Source organism: Salvelinus sp. IW2-2015, linkage group LG9 (genome assembly GCF_002910315.2).
Source record: "Salvelinus sp. IW2-2015 linkage group LG9, ASM291031v2, whole genome shotgun sequence".
NCBI classification, from domain to species: domain Eukaryota; kingdom Metazoa; phylum Chordata; class Actinopteri; order Salmoniformes; family Salmonidae; genus Salvelinus; species Salvelinus sp. IW2-2015.
In genome coordinates, this window is record NC_036849.1 from 23,481,225 (window position 1) to 23,499,198 (window position 17,974).

The following is a 17,974-nucleotide window of genomic DNA, read 5'->3' on the forward strand; positions in this document are numbered from 1 at the left end:
AAGACCCATGTGTCCAGATTAAAATGTACTTACTGCCTTCTGCTTGGTATGCTACAACATCCCATAATAGTTCAGTCTGAAAGGAAGAACATTGCTTCAACTTCCCCTGTAAACCATGGGCTATATACATAATAAAAAAACTGTGTGGTTCGAGCCCTGAATGCTGATTGGCTGACGACAGTTGTGGTATATCAGACCGTGTATACCACTGGTATAACAAAACATTTATTTTTACTGCTCTAATTACATAGGTAACCAGTATATAAGGCACCTCAGAGGTTTGTGGTATATGGCCAATATACTATGGCTAAGGGCTGTATCCAGGACCTCCACATTGCATCCCTTAGCCATGGTATATTGGCCATATACCACACCTTGTTGCTTAAGCATCTCTCCCCTCAGGCCAGTCTTTCAAATTATTGCAAACCTGACTTTTTAAATTGTTAAGAATCAGCAAAACAACCAATATCATCACAGGGTTAAAAGGGGTATTCATACCCCTAGACTTATTCCACACGTTGTGTTACAACCGGAATTCAAAATGGATTTTAAAAAATCTCACCCATCTACACACAATACCCCATAATGACTAAATGAAAAGATGTTTTTAAAAGATATTTCAAATGTATTGAAAATGAAATATCTAGTATTCAAATATTCACACCCCTTAGTCAATACATGTTAGAATTACTTTTGCAAATGATTCTTTTTWAAATTCTTCAAGCTCTGTCAAGTTGKTTGTTGGTCATTGCTAGACAACCATTTTTAAATCTTGCCATATTTTCAAGCCAATTTAAGTCGAAACTATAACTAGGCCACTCGTCTTGGTAAGCAACTCCAGTGTACAATGAGTGTACAAAACATTAGGAGCACCTGCTCTTTCCATGCCTGACCAGGTGAATCCAGGTGAAAGCTATGATCCCTTATTGATGTGACTGATCAGTGTAGATAAAGKGGAGGAAAGGTTAAAAGAAGGAATTTAAGCCTTGAGACAATTGAGACAGAATGTGAACGTGTAACATTCAGAGGGTGAATGGGCAAGACAAAATATTGAATTGCCTTTGAATGGGGTATGGTAGAAGTTGCCAGGCGCACCGGTTTGAGTGGGTCAAGAACTGCAACACTGCTGGGTTTTTCACACTCAACAGTTTCCCAAGTGTATCAAGTATGGTCCACCACACAAAGTACATCCAGCAAAATTGACACAACTTTGGGAAGCATTGGAGTCACCATGGGCCAGCATCCCTGTGGAATGCTTTCAACACCTTGTCGTCCATGCCCTGACGAATTGAGGCTGTTCTGAGGGCAAAAAGGGGTGCAACTCAATATTTGGAGTCTGTTGCTAATGTTTAGTGCTCTCAGTGTATATTTGGGAAAGGAAAGGTAAAGGGGGATACCTAGTTAGTTGTACAACTGAATGCATTCAAATGAAATGTGTCTTCCTCATTTAACCCAACCCCTCTGAATCAGAGAGGTGCAGGCGGTTGCCTTAATCGACATCCACGTCTTCGGCGCCCAGGGAACAGTGGGTTAACTGGCCTTATGTAGGGTATTGTCTTGCTGAAAGGTGAATGTCTCCCAGTGTCTGTTGGAAAGCAAATTGAAGCAGGTTTTCCTCTAGGATTTTGCCTGTGCTTAGCTGTATTCTGTTTCTTTTTATCCTAAAAAAATAACTCCTTAGTCCTTGGCGATGACAAGTATACCCATGACATGATGCAGCCACCCCCATTCTTAGAAATATGAAGAGTGGTACCCAGKGATGTGTTGTGTTGGATTTGCCCCAAACATAATACTTTGTATTCAGGACAAAAAGTTAATATCTTTGCCACATTTTTTGCAGTTTTACTTTAGTCCCTTATGTAAACAGGATACATGTTTTGGAATATGTTTTATTCTGTACAGGCTTCCTTCTTTCACTCTGTCATTTAGGTTAGTATTGTGGCGTTACTACAATGTTGTTGATCCATCCTCAGTTGTCTCCTATCACAGCCATTAAACTCTGTAACTGTTTTAATGTCACCATTGGCCTCCTGGTGAAATCCCTGAGTGTTTTTTCCTTCCTCTACGGCAACTGAGTCAGGAAGGACGCCCGTATCTTTGTAGTGACTGGGTGATACATCATCCAAAGTGTAATTTATAACTTCACCATGCTCAAAGGGATATTCAATGTCTTCTGGGAAGGCTTTCCACTAGATGTTGGAACATTGCTGCGAGAACTTGCTTCCATTCAGCCACTAAAGCATTAGAGAGGTTGGGCACAGATGTTGGGCGATTGGGCCTGGCTCGCAGTCGGCGTTCCAATTCTTCCCAAAGGTGTACGATGGTGTTGAGGTAGGGCTCTGTGCAGGCCAGTGAAGTTCTTCAACACMAATCTCGACAAACCATTTCTCTATGGACCTTGCTTTGTGCACGTGGGCATTGTCATACTGAAACAGGAAAGGGCCTTCCCCAAACTGTTGACACAAAGTTGGAAGCACAGATTAATCTAGAATGTTATTGTATGCTGTAGCATTAAGATGTCCCTTCACTGGAACTAAGAGGACTAGCCCAAACCATGAGAAACAGTCCCAGACCATTATTCCTCCTCCACCAAACTTTACAGTTGGCACTTTGCATTGTGGCAGGAAGCGTTCTCTTGGCATCTGTGTTTCCACTGCTCCAGAGTCCAAGCTTTACACCACTACAGCCGACACTTGGCATTGCGCATGGTGATCTTAGGCTTGTGTGCGGCTGCTCGGTGTGAAGCTCCCAACGAACAGTTCTTGTGCTGAAGTTGTTTCCAGAGGCAGTTTGGTCCCATTCTGTGAGCTTGTGTGGCCTACCACTTCGCGGCTGAGTCATTGTTGCTTCTAGACGTTTCCACTTCACAATAACAGCACTTGACCGGGGCAGCTCTAGCAGGGCAGAMATTTGACGAACTGACTTGTTGGAATGGTGGCATCCTATGACTGTGCCACATTGAGTCACTGAGCTATTCAGTAAGGCAATTCTACTGCCAATGTTTGTCTATGGAGATTGCATGGCTTTGTGCTTGATTTTATACACCAATCAGCAACGGTGTGGCTGAAATAGCCAATTCCACTCATTTGAAGCGTTGTCGACATACTTTTGTATATATAGTGTATAAAAATAGAGGAGCCACTCTGGGCCAACACAAGGGCACCATAGTACAATCAGCGTCATGGATTACACTGCAGCATTCCTGCCTGCGGCAGAGGAACACAGAGAGCACAGAGAGAAAGCATGCCATGGCCACAACACAACAAATCCACTCCATTCAAGGATTCACAATCTTCCTTACGTTCACAATATAATGCATGTTTGTCCCTCAGTATTATCTTGAGRAGCAGACATGCCACACACAACACATCCACATGCTCTGAGGAGAGAAATCACACTCACACACAGCCATGCTGACACAGACTATGGACAGTCTATGGATACCATGCAGGGTCAGGGAAAACAAACGGTGTGTGTGTGAGTCAAGGTTGTCTCCCAGTGGGAATGACAACACAGTCAGAAAGGACATAACCCTGGGATTGTTCTGTGGTGATAGGGCCCTACTTTTTGAGCAATCATGTGACACAGCAATATTATAGGCTGTATTTTATGCCTAATCGAGAAATTTGAATACAGGCTGTAGCCTTTCTTAGACCCGGCTGAACTTTACCCCCAAGACAGAATAGTCATCAGGACATTAGATAAATTAGACATATCCCCCCAAGTGCACGTTTTGTTTTTTGCCCTAGCTTTACACACAGCTGATTCAAATAATCATTGCTTGATGAGTTGGTTATTTGAAGAAGCTGTGTAGTGCTTGTTGTTCAGTGTGGAGAGTTGTTCTTAGAGCTTGATATTGGACCAAATACCAGAGGCTATACATTACTGGTAGCATATTTGAACTAGTGCAATTTTTTKGGTTGAAATAAAGTGAACAGGCTGAGCATACATACATGAAATAAATCATACACAAAGCTGCTGAATAAAACATGTATAGTGTTAATATACACAACAGAAGTACATACAAAATGGGACAAAAGTATAAAGCTTTAGATACATTTTTTAAATATCCTTTAGCGACAAAAAATGTATTTGGGCAAGTAACAACATCTTCTTTTCATCTGGTAACAGTTAGAGACTCTCCCTCCATTTAGGATCTACTGGAAACCTGGCCAGCCAGGAAGTCCCATCATACCTCATATCAGCAACCACTCACCCTCCATAGCCACCTGATGACAACATAAGGACACCTTAAGCTTCAGTGTACCAATGAAATATGKGCACCATTGCAGACAAAGGATCTCTCCCTGACCCAATAACAAACAAGTAAACATATCTATTAACAGACCCAATTCATAGAACATAGACTGGCCAATGGAGATGATCATGAGAAGGCTTTGGCCCCAAAGATTGCCTGTTCCTAACGGTGGAAGTGTCGGAGTAGACATTGTTCAAAGCAACAGAGATGAAAAGTCACCTTGCCTGGCTTTCCTCAAACTCTGTCTACATAGGAAAATGGGAATGTCTGATGTCTGTCTACGTGAGTAGCCCGGATACAATTATTGTGCCATCAACACTCTGGTGATCAGGCACGTCTCAGTCACACAAAATATTAGCCATGTTATAACAAGTAACATTTCATCAGTCCTCTTTCAAAATGACATAATATGAATGACATTAGGGACATTTCAGTGGTTTTTCTACATATTCAGGTTCTCTTCATTGGATTCAAGTCAGGTGCCATTATTAAGTGGTTAGAGTGTATTGATCCATTTGTACCCATTACCCAATAGGAATGTCTCACATGAACAGAAGGGTCACTGGGTARGAGATATCAGAAACTCTTGATATTATTCATGGGATGCCCTCTGGAGTATTTCTCATTATAAGACACATAGTTGAGTTGATTGATCCCAAAGTCCAGACAACCATGGGAATTAATGGATATCCTTTGGAGTCGAGTGTCACTGAGTCGAGTTGGAACTGCAGCATCCTCAGTCTTTGAGGAGAAAGTGAGAGAATAAGAGAATGAGGAGGATTATGGGGAGACATGACAGGATTATGGTTATTAAACCATTAATACTATTGAATACTACAGTGACTATGGCCCCACTCACCTTGTTACGCTGTACTAGTTAGTCTCTACTCTCTGGTCTCTATCACATGTTGAGTAGAGGGATCTGCCACACCATGATGTTGGACACCGTCTCCTCCTGACGGGACTGTTTGGTCTTCCTGTTGACCCTGTGGTGACCCAGCCCCCCTGACACCACCAGCAGAGAGCTGACGTCCACCTTCTGGACCCTCCTGCCCCTCTGGTGGTGGGCCGGATCATTGACCAGGTCATAGATGGCCCCGTCCTCGGGCCCGTGCTCCAGAGACCCCTGGGACAGAGCCAGGGAGCCACAGGAGGAAGACAGGGAGTCCTGGATGGCCATGGAGGTGCAGCCTGCCTCCCCCAGCCACACTCCCCGGCCCTGGGTGGGAGCTAGAGCGGGTGTGGAGCCTGGGATTGGAAGTGGGGAGGCCTGGGCCTTCTCTCCGTCCTTGGTGTCTCCTGGCTGGCTAGGTAGGCTGCTGCCTGGGTTGCCGGAGGGCCGGTTGCACACCGCGGCTGCCATGGTGAGGAACTTTACTGGGCCGTGGTGGGCGTGGAAGGATACCATGCCCCGTCCTACGACAGCCAAATATCCAGACACACATTACTCCATATACAGTCTAAATGTACTGGAAAATACTGTTAGTAACTACATATGTGTTTCAAATTGCCCACTTTTGGCAGTAGCCTCCAGAGACTAAGAATTCCATAGACCAGAGGCATATGGAAACTAGCTTTGAGTCATATCAATTAAGAGACAGTATCATTGTGAGAAAGGCTCCACTAAAATATCAAGGCAGCTGGGACCTGAAGGATAATGACTGAGGCCCATTAACCCATGTTGTGCTCCAGTTAGATTGATAAAGTCCTTAAAGCACTTGGTACCCAAATTCCTTCCTTTACCCCAAAACTATGACACCAAATGGATGGTTTGCCATTTAATTCCTCATTGGGATTTTTAGATAATCTGGAAGAATCTTCAGAGAAGATGCACCCACCTGTGACCTTGGGGATTCCCTGTAGTCTGGGGACAGAGAGGGCCACTGTCACCCCCAGGTTGGTCCCCACCAGCAGCAGACCATGGCACACCAGCAGACTGCTGACTGAGACCCTCTGGTTCCCTATGGACAGAATAGAACCAACACATCAATACTGAATCTGCAGAGTTTGTGTTAAATTCTGTTGTAGAGAGCAGGTTGGAGCAGTAAGCTATAATATTGCACAAAACGTTCTGAACAGTGGGCTTTTTCAAGTTATGAAAAAAAGGTTGATAGTTAATAGTTGACATTAATGATTTCCGGGGTCAAGCTTAACACAGTAGGAGTAGGGTAGGTATTTACATTCACAGTAGGAGWTAAGTAGATATTTACATTCACAGTGGGAGATAAGTAGCTATTTACATTCACAGTAGGAGATAAGTAGATATTTACATTCACAGTAGGAGATAAGTAGGTATTTACATTCACAGTGGGAGATAAGTAGCTATTTACATTCACAGTAGGAGATAAGTAGGTATTTACATTCAGAAGTCTCCTAGAAATGAGAATGAACACAGTTAATGTGCCCCTTCCAGCGAGCCGAGGGACAGTAACAGGGAGGGAGGTATTTCTGCTTAGTGTGTGGGGAGGTCACTACAGCAATAACACTTAACAGCCAGTGGTCTCCAGGGCAACCGAAAGAGGAATAAAAATAATAACAGCTCTTTTCACCAAAAAGACCACCATTATAGTCCGCTTTGAGTCAAACAAACAAACACAAAAGTGTTATGTAAATMGAGAATGAGTGAACCGTAATGTCGTAATTAAGCAAGCAACTGTGGTTCTATTCAGAAAGCCTGATGCAGGCTGGGACAGAAAGGGCTGTGTGTGTCCAGTCTTCACAAATAAATTCAGTATGAAATATCGCTTTATACTGTAAACGCAGTAATTGTTATGCTAACAGCACCTTTTAGAGGACGTGATAAATTGTGTCGTCTAGTGAACAACGTTTAGTGACTTATGTGGAACTTGGTACTTGTTAACATCATCCTCAATAAGCATTACTATGGCAACAAGCAGCATTGCAAAGAGTGAACAGAACATGTCCAGAATACCCTTAACATGTTAAATGCCAATAATTGTTAATGCAAATGCATTTTGACAAAACCGTCATAACGGACGTAGTATGGTATGACTGTTTGAGAAAGTCTGTCAAGGCTCCAGTTGTGAGTGGCATTACCCATCATACACTGCAGTAAGAGCTGCGCAACTAAGTCCTCTCCCTCCCATAATCCCCCAGGGCTTTGGCCAAATCAACCGCTGATCTCTCTGCCCGACCCCTAGCTCCTCCAGAGATCACCCCTCTGAGGAACATCAGTCCCGAGTCTACAGTGCTACTCACCCAGCAGAGAACAGAGCAGCATAAGCCATCGCCGCACATGTGCTTGTAATGAGGGCCCGCAGTTAGCAGAAACACACACACTGGGGTGCATTTCTCAACATTCTCCTTTCATAATATTTGAAGTTTCCACCCATAGGCCAAACCAAAATAAACCTGAACCAGCATCAACACGGCCCGGGCCTGTTCCAGATCCCACACCAGAGGTCTGCTTTGATCTGCAATTATGCCCCACAACTAGCATGCTGAATTACAGCAGGGGGTTCAGATAGAAAACATACAACCTACAGTACACTACACTGATATTACACTAGCAGTAGGGTGGGTTAGATATAAAACACTGATCCTATCTCACTAAGAGATGGTTCATATCAGGCCAAAGTCTGGAACCAGAGTCAGAGAGACTACAGCACTATAGTCTCTCCATGTCTCCAGGTCTCTGTCCCCAGGCCTCTGTCCCCAGGCCTCTGTCTCCAGGCCTCTGTCTCCAGGCCTCTGTCTCCAGGCCTCTGTCTCCAGGCCTCTGTCTCCAGGCAGTCCTAGGGGCCAATGTGGTGATGAAGGGGCTGGAGGTGTTAACTGGCTCTGCATGTTTATCCCCATTAGTGTCCACATGGCTGGGTATTTAGGTCAGGCCAGACAAAGCCGCCGATACAGACACTCCTCTCCTGCACTCACTACAGACTCATCTTCTACACTCTTATGTAGAACCTAAAAGGGTTCWTCGGCTGTCCCAATAGGAKAACCATTTGAAGAACCCTTTTTGGTTCTAGGTAGAACGCTTTTGGGTTCCTTTCTACAGAGGGTTCTATATGGAACCCAAAAGGGTTCTACCTAGAACCAAAAAAGGTTATCCTATGTGGACAGCCGAAGAACCCTTTTGGAACACTTTTTTATAAGAGTGTAGGGCAGTGTTCGCAAACTCCGGGTATAAAGTACCCCCAACAGTACATATTTTTTGTTGTGGCCCCGGACAAGCACACCTGATTCTACTTGGCAACTAATCGTCAAGCCCTTGAYAAGTTGAATCAGGTATTTTTGTCCGGGGCTACAACAAAAATGTGTGCTGTTGGGGCCAGGGGTTCTCGAGGACCAGAGTTGGGAAACACTGGTCTAGAGAACATCAAAGACACAGTGTGAGAACAAACTGTATTTGGAGTGTGGTTTTTGGAAGGTTTTCAGAACGTGTTTCCAAATTAAAATCAACCAAACCCAACTCGGTAAAGGGTTAAGGAAGGGCAGAGGAGGTACTGTAAGTAATCACCAAAGCGTGTGCTTGAATAATCACTGTGAAATTCAATTGGACATAACTAAAACCGAATTACAGCCAAAGAGACCACAGTTTTGCAAAATATCTGTGAGGAATTCCTCAGTGCAATCAAAGGATTTACAAGGAATCGTTCCAACATGAGCTAGCATGAGTAGGAGAACAACCCCACCTTGAACACTGAGGACATTTCACACTCAATCACTCTCAATTCTATGCCATCAACTGTGAACTCCCTCCGGCAACTGTGAACCCCCTRTCTGAACCTGTGTTTCCTGAGGTCTGCAATAGGGTCTCAGACAAAACTAATTCACACATTGTCTCACAGCTCTCTGCTGGACTACTGAAACCCCCTAAATACACAAATAGTATGTAGTTATTCTGTCTGTGTTCCTGTAGTTTGTTGCCACAGTATGTCGGGGTGCATCTGGAGTCACCTCTTCAGCCTGAACAATACTACTCAAGTACCTCAAGAATGTAGCGATGCAGAGAATATAAAGTCACTGCATCCATCACCCTCCACTCTAAACAGGTATTGATCGTCCCATCCTCTTGCATCCAAACAGCTTGAATGGCACCTACAGTCAGCAGGCTCTGCAGAAACAGCACATTCTCTGGCCTAGTCAATCAATCTGACAGCAGCTGCCAACAACTAAATAAGTGCCAAGGTGGAACATTGTGGAAAGCCAAACCCAGGCTTGCAGGGGCAAACAATACAACTCCCTCCACGGAGAGAAATCTGAACTTGCCCTGACAAATCACATGCACATGTTCAGCCAGTGCAGGCCGCCAGTTTAGACCGTGGTTGAAGAGAACCAGGTGAGGGGGATACAGTGGGGGTTGGATCAGTTGGATGGTCCACTGGAAGAGATGATAGAAGGAAAACAGAGTCCCATGACAGAGCGATACTGTAGATAGGACATTAACCCATCGCTGTTATCAGAGGAAGTCAGCTCTTTGATAATACACACAGACCGTAATGTGATGCACACAGCCTTGGCCTAGAGGAGGAAGTATTTCAAGTCGCTGGTCTGAGGTCTCTCCTTCAGAGAAACTTCCTCTGTGGTTGATGCCTCTTATTAGTTAATAAGTCATCCAGACAGGCTTATCATTCACWTCTCTGTTAAAAGCCATTCTGCTGCTCAACCTCAGAACTTGGTGGACTGAGTTTCTCAGAAGGCTAGGTGTAGGGTAAGTTACTGACTGGATATTCAAAGCATGCTRTGCTGAATGAAAGTGTACTCTTGCTTTTCCACAAACAACCACAAAGTGATCCCTTAGAGACCCTTAGGTTAATGCAAGACTTGACTAAATTGCCTCATCAAATATTGAAGCACTATTGAATATGCAACTAAAGCATGCATGATGGGACATATGCCAATATTTAATAAGGTTTACTGGGCAAACGAAGCCATCATACAATGGTGTTGCCTGGCTACCCAAACTCAKTGCTCTAGCCAAACGCTACGCCCACGGAAGTTATTTTCTTCTCTGCAATGAGTCTGGATCCGAGTAACTCATCAGCGATTTCTAGAATGAAAATCCATTCTAGACTGTCTGATTGGTCCCATAAACCAATGGGTTGGGCCAGAGCCAGAACACATGTGGGTAAAGCAGCGTTTCGAAAATGCTTTATTGGCTGTGATACTCTGATTGGTTAGAGATTATCCAATCGCTGATTACTTTGTTCTGTACAACACTCCTTCATTTTGACATCACCCCAAACAACTTAAATGATGGCAGTCTCAGACTGAAGTATGTAGCSAACGATAGATCAGAGGAAGAATTCAGTTTGAGTTGTCAGGCAAATGATGATGTCCCTTGCTGTAATGCAATACATTACATTAGACTACTTAAATTAGTTATCAAATATTATGGAACTCCCATGTGTTGTACTTTGTTGTGGCTAGTAAGTATTTGACAGGTTTCCTGAAACAAGCCAGATTGCAGGAGGTCTGCAATAGGTCTCCAATAGACACTAAAGACTGCTGAGAAAACTGGTTCACTTAAACACACATTGTCTCACAGYTCTCTGTTGGACTTCTGAAACCCTCTAAATACACAAATAGTATGTAGTCAGTCTGTCTGTGTTCCTGTAGTTTGTTCCCACAGTATGTAGGGGTGCATCTGGAGAGAGCAAAGTACAAAACCTTATGGTAATAATGGATGAGGCCACTAAAATACTCAACTATGTACACACAGTCTAGGGCTTATAAACAATGGGCAGAACTCAGATAATGATAGCACTGTTTATTACAGTTTTAAAAGGAGACTGATGTGTTCCTGTAGGCTAGTCATTACTGGTGACCACACACACACACAACACAAAAAAACACACACACACACACACACACACACACACACACACACACACACACACACACACACACACACACACACACACACACACACACACACACACACACACCACACCCACACACACACACACACACACACACACACACACACACACACACACACAGAAGCTGTCACTATATAAAAACAATTACTCCATGGCAGAGTCCAGCTTAAAATAATTCAAATTGAAATCTAAACAGTCGACTGGACGGTATCTTCAAAATACTGTACAGGGTCAGAGAGGAAAAGTGGACAACTGTAACTAGCTGGATATAAACCCTTCATGACAACATCACAGGACAAACCTTACAAAACCTTATAACAACAAGGCTGGCAGTACAGTATTCCATTTACTACAGTAGAACTGATGATAKAGGGCTAACAGCTGCAACTGACAATATACAGGATCAATCCCAAAAACTCTAATAAAGAAATGGAGCTGTTGTAGTAATATTAAAGACCAGCTACAGATAGAAGAGAGATTATGACTAGTCCTCTATAGAACACTCACTATTCACTACACAGCTGTCTCTGATGAAGATCCTCAGACTCTGGTCTGTTTGATTATTACATTCCCAACTATTTGACCCGTCGCGGTGATTGAGGCGAGCTTTACTAAAATGACGTCAAACAGAAGTTGTCACACAGATTGCTTAACATTTTGCCGCGTTCACTTGCTAGTCGGAACGAGAAAAACCCTTGACATTTTCCACATTTTGTTACGTAACAGCCTTATTCTAAAATGCATTAAATGTTTTTTTCCGCTCATCAATCTACACACAATACCCCATAATGACAAAGCAAAAACTGGTTTTTAGACATTTTTGCAAATGTATATAGGAAAAAAAAGGAAAAAATGAACTGGATTATTCAGACCCTTTACTCAGTACTTTGTTGAAGCTTTGGCAGTGATTACAGCCTTAAGTCTTGTTGGGAAGGATGCTACAAGCTTGGCACACATGTATTTGGGGATTTTCCCCCATTCTTTTCTGGATATCATCTCCAGCTCTGTCAAGTTGGATGGGGAGCGTCTCTGCACAGCTATTTTCAGTTCTCTCCAGAGATGTTCGATCGGGTTCAAGTCAGGGCTCTGGCTGGGCCACTCAAAGACATCCAGAGACTTGTCCCGAAGCCACTCCTGCGTTGTCTTGCCTGTGTACTTAGGGTCGTTGTCCTGTTGTAAGATGAACCGTCACCCCAGTCTGAGGTCCTGTGTTCTCTGGAGCAGGTTTTCATCAAGGATCTCTCTGTACTTTGCTCTGTTCATCTTTCCCTCGATCCTGACTAGTCTCCCAGTCCCTGCCGATAAAAAACATGGACACAGCATGATGCTGCCACCACAATGCTTCACCGTAGGGATGATGCCAGGCTTCCTCCAGACATGATGCTTGGCATTCAGGCCAAAGAGTTCAATCTTGGTTTCATCAGACCAGAGAATCTTGTTTCATGGTCTGAGAGTCCTTTAGGCGCATTTGGAAAACTCCAAGCGGGCTGTCATGTACCTTTTACTGAGGAGTGGCTTCCGTCTGGCCACTCTACCATAAAGGCCTGATTGGTGGAGTGCTGTAGAGATGGTTGTCCTTCTGGAAGGTTCTCCCATTTCCACAGAGGAACTCTGGAGCTCTGTCAGAGTGACCATCGGGTTCTTGGTCAACTCCCTGACCAAGGCCCTTTCCCCCGATTGCTCAGTTTAGGAAGGATTTCTTCCATTTTAAGAATGATGGAGGCCACTGTGTTCTTGGGGACCTTCAATGCTGCAGACATTTTTTGGTAACCTGCCCCAGATCTGTGCCTTGACACAATCCTGTCTCGGAGCTAATTGGACAATTCCTTCGACCYCATGGCTTGGTTTTTGCTCTGACATGCACTGTCAACTGTGGGACCTTATATAGACAGGTGTGTGCCTTTCCAAATCATGTCCAATCAATTGAATTTACCGTAGGTGGACTCCAATCAAGTTGTAGAAACATCTCAAGGATGATCAATGGAAACAGGATGCACCTGAGCTCAATTTTGTGTCGCATAGCAAAGGGTCTGAATACTTATGTCAATAAGGTATTTCTGTTTTTTATTTGTAATAAATTAGCAACATTTYGAAAAACCTGTTTTCACTCTGTCATTATKGGGTATTGTGTGTAGATTGATGAGTAAAAAATGCAATTTAATCAATTTTAGAATAAGGCTGTAATGTAACAAAATGTGGAAAAAGTCAAGGGGTCTGAATCCTTTMTGAATGCACTGTATCTATGCACACACCATGACTGTGATGTTCTTACAGATAGTCACTGAGCCAGGCAGCCCTTTGATATTTGGAGAAAAACACACTCAAGTACATGACGACCTGACGACGGACTGTCAAATGTGATCCATTTCTACTTTCAGAGGACTGCTCTGTTCTTGCAAAAAAATGAMCTGTTCATTCCCAGTCCACCATAAGGATCCAGTCAATGACATTGGAGGACACAAAGAGAACAAAATGACATGGGTACTGGTGGTTTGTGCAAACAGAGTTGATAAGACTGCATCTGTATTATAAATCACAGTACTGTGAGCTGAGGATGGAAACAGTGCTGTTGTATACTGATATCCTGAAGGTGAGGTTCACCTTTGAGTGTGTGGTGGGTGGTGTTGAGTGGGTATTTTTTTAGGATGCTATGATCTACTGTGTTAGAGAAAATGTGTTTTCAGAGCTGGCAAAAATGTATCTCTTACTATACTAGAGTATATTGTGTAAAGCATTGAACTTGTTCATACCATGTGTTTACAGTGCTGTGAGATGCATACAAGTGTGACATGATAATGATGTTACCAGCCAGTATGTTGTGTACAGGTGTGGTAATGGTATCATGTATCTTACCAGCCAGTATGTTGTGTACAGGTGTGGTAATGTTATCATGTATCTTACCAGCCAGTATGTTGTGTACAGGTGTGGTAATGTTCATCATGTATCTATACAGCCAGTATGTTGTGTACAGGTTGTGGTAATGTGTATCATATATCTTACCAGCCAGTATGTTGTGTACAGGTGTGGTAATGTTATCATATATTTTACCAGCCAGTATGTTGTGTACAGGTGTGGTAATGTTATCATATATCTTACAGCCAGTATGTTGTGTACAGGTGTGGTAATGTTATCATGTATCTTACAGCCAGTATGTTGTGTACAGGTGTGGTAATGTTATCATGTATCTATACAGCCAGTATGTTGTGTACAGGTGTGGTAACATTATCATGTATCTTACCAGCCAGTATGTTGTGTACGGTGTGGTAATGTTTCATGTATCTTACCAGCCAGTATGTTGTGTACAGGTGTGGTAATGTTATCTGTATCTTACCAGCCAGTATGTTGTGTACAGGTGTGGTAATGTTATCATGTATCTTACCAGCCAGTATGTTGTGTACAGGTGTGGTAATGTTATCATGTATAATATGCCAGTATGTTGTGTACAGGTGTGGTAATGTATCATGTATTTTACCAGCCAGTATGGTTGTGTACAGGTGTGGTAATGTTATCATGTATTTTACCGCCAGTATGTTTGTGTACAGGTGTGGTAATGTTATCATGTAATCTATACAGCCAGTATGTTTGTACAGGTGTGGTAATTATCATGTATCTTACCAGCCAGTATGTTGTGTACAGTGTGGTAATGTTATCATGTATCTTACGCCAGTATGTTGTGTACAGGTGTGGTAATGTTATCATGTATCTTACAGCCAGATGTTGTGTACAGGTGTGGTAATGTTATCATGTATTATACGCCAGTATGTTGTGTACAGGTGTGGTAATGTATCATGTATTATAGCCAGTATGTTGTGTACAGGTGGTGATGTTATCATGTATAGTTGAAGTCGGAGGTTTACTACACCTTAGCCAAATACATTTAAACTCAGTTTTTCACAATTCTGACATTTAATTTAAAAATTCTGTTTTAGGAAAGTTAGGATTACGACTTTATTTTAAGAATGTGAAATGTCAGAATATAGTAGAGAGATGATTTATTTCACACATTCCCAGTGGGTCAGAAGTTTACATACACTCAATTAGTATTTAGTAGCATTGCCTTTAAATTGTTTAACTTGTGTCAAACGTTTCGGGTAGCCTTCCACAAGCTTCCCACAATAAGTTGGGTGAATTTTGGCCCATTGCTCCTGACAGAGCTGGTGTAACTGAGTCAGGTTTGTAGGCTTACTGGCTCGCACACACTTTTTCCGTTCTGCCCACACATTTTTTATAAGATTGAGGTCAGGGCTTTGTGATGGCCACTCCAATATCTTGACTTTGTTGTCCTTTAGCCATTTTGGCCACAACTTTGGAGTATGCTTGGGGTCATTGTCCATTTGGAATACCATTTGCGACAAAGCTTTAATTCCTGACTGATGTCTTGAGATGTTGCTTCAATATATCCACATCAATTTTCCACCTCATGATGCCATCTATTTTGTGAAGTGCACCAGTCCCTCCTGCAGCAAAGCAACCCCACAACATGATGCTGCCACCCCCGTGCTTCACGGTTGGCATGGTGTGCTTCGGTTTGCAAGCCTCCCCCTTTTTCCTCCAAACATAATGATGGTCATTATGGCCAAACAGCTCTATTTTTGTTTCATCAGATCAGAGGACATTTCTCAAAAGTACAATATTTGTCCCCATATGCAGTTGCAAACCGTAGTTTGGCATTTCTATGGTGGTTGTGGAGCAGTGGCATCTTCCTTGCTGAGCTGCCTTTCAGGTTATGTGGAGATAGGACTCGTTTTACTGTGGATATAGATACTTTTGTACCTGTTTCCTCCAGCATCTTCACAAAGGTCCTTTTGCTGTTGTTCTGGGATTGATTTGCACTTTTCGCACCAAAGTACATTAATCTCTAGGAGACAGAACGCGCCTCCTTCCTGAGCGGTGTGACGGCTGCATGGTCCCATGGTGTTTATACTTGCGTACTATTGTTTGTACAGATGAATGTGGTACCTTCAGACGTTTGTAAATTGCTCCCAAGGATGAACCAGACTTGTGGAAGTCTACAATTTTTTTTCTGAGGTCTTGGCTGATTTCTTTTGATTTTCCCATGATGTCAAGCAAAGAGGCACTGAGTTTGAAGGTAGGCCTTGACGCCAACCTAAGTGTATGTAACTTCCGACTTCAACTGTATCTTACAGCCATTTATGTTGTGTACAGGTGTGGTAATGTTATCATGTATCTATACAGCCAGTATGTTGTGTACAGGTGTGGTAATGTTATCATGTATCTATACGCCGTATGTTGTGTACAGGTGTGGTAATGTTATCATGTATCTATACAGCCAGTATGTTGTGTACAGGTGTGGTAATGTTATCATGTATCTATACAGCCAGTATGTTGTGTACAGGTGGTGTATGTTATCATGTATCTTACCAGCCAGTATGTTGTGTACAGGTGTGGTAATGTTATCATGTATCTTACCAGCCCGTATGTTGTGTACAGGTGTGGTAATGTTATCATGTATCTTACCAGCCAGTATGTTGTGTACAGCGTTGGTAATGTTAATCAGTATTTACAGCCAGTATGTTGTGTACAGGTGTGGTAATGTTATCATGTATCTTACCAGCCAGTATGTTGTGTACAGGTGTGGTAATGTTATCATGTATCTTACCAGCCAGTATGTTGTGTACAGGTGTAGCGATGTTGATGTCCTGTAGATCCTCCAGCGTCTCCGTGTGGAACAGTCTGAGGGTGGACCCAGAGCTGAAGGCTATCCAGATACCCACCCCAGCCACCACCATGTGGGATACCACCATGCCCTCCTCCTGGTGGGCCTCCAGCTGCCTCTGACAGGGGGAGAGAGGAAGACAGGAAGAGGGGATATTATATACTGAATCGCTCCGTTCTTCAATTGCTTTGAGARTAAACATTAGCATGTACCGGTACACCACTTTGTCTTTAGAGTAGTGGGAAACAAACCCTACTGAGCCACCAAACAGAAATATGTTCTGTAACAATCTCAAATCAAAGGGTTTATCGCAGTGTGCTTATGATCAGGAAATGCCTTTTTACGTGACAGTATATGTACACGTCACTAAGGAGCGGCCATAAGGTACTATACAACGTTCCCAGTGGTTACAGAGGGTGGGGGACAGACAGGAGATCATCTGCACTGTTCGGTCTGAGCTGTGACAACACACTGACACACTGACAGTACRCCTGCTAAGAGGCTGAGCCATGTACTGTACATCAACATCCACCTCATTACTGACTTATGTCTAGGGAATGTTTTGAGGAACCATGAATACATTATAGAAGACAGAATTGAATTATCCACCATGTTACTCCAAGTGTCATAATAGTAAACGTCAGAGAGGTGGAAATAATGTTTTGATTCGCAGGATTGTTGGGCACAATAGCGACATCAGCTTTAGTCAAAACATGAACTCTGAGGAAAGTGGTGTCTGCTTCTCACAGATCCACTGTTTGACTTGCCTCTCCTTTGTTTCCCTTATTACAAAGCCGAATATGACTGAGGGCATTTTAGGTCAACATTCCCTGTCTCTGTTCTAATGGTATCAGTCAGAAAGAATATATATCGTGGATATTGTTGTGGGGGTGCTTTGCTGCAAGAGGGACTGGTGCACTTCACAAAATAGATGGTATCATGAGGAAGGCACATGTGGATGTATTGAAGCAACATCTCAAGACATCAGTCAGGAAGTTAAAGCTTGTTCGCAAATGGGTCTTCCAAATGGACAATGACATTTTAACATTTGACCCCAAGCATACTTCCAAAGTTGTGGCAAAATGGCTTAAGGACAACAAAGTCAAGGTATTGGAGTGGCCATCACAAAGCCCTGACCTCAATTCTATAGAAAATTTGTGGGCAGAACTGAAAAAGCGTGTGTAAGCAAGGAGG

At 43.1% G+C, this 17,974-nt stretch overlaps 1 protein-coding gene across 1 annotated transcript in view; it reads right to left on the reverse strand.

Moving 5' to 3' along the window:
- Positions 1 to 3,976: 3,976 nt before the first annotated feature.
- Positions 3,977 to 17,974, reverse strand: part of LOC111968846 (rho guanine nucleotide exchange factor 10) — a 75,989-nt gene continuing 61,991 nt past the window's right edge. The window contains 4 exon segments of the mRNA XM_070445055.1: positions 3,977 to 4,999; positions 5,118 to 5,674; positions 6,097 to 6,219; positions 16,724 to 16,898. Coding sequence (XP_070301156.1) covers positions 5,160 to 5,674; positions 6,097 to 6,219; positions 16,724 to 16,898 — 813 coding nt within the window. The 3' untranslated portion in view covers positions 3,977 to 4,999; positions 5,118 to 5,159.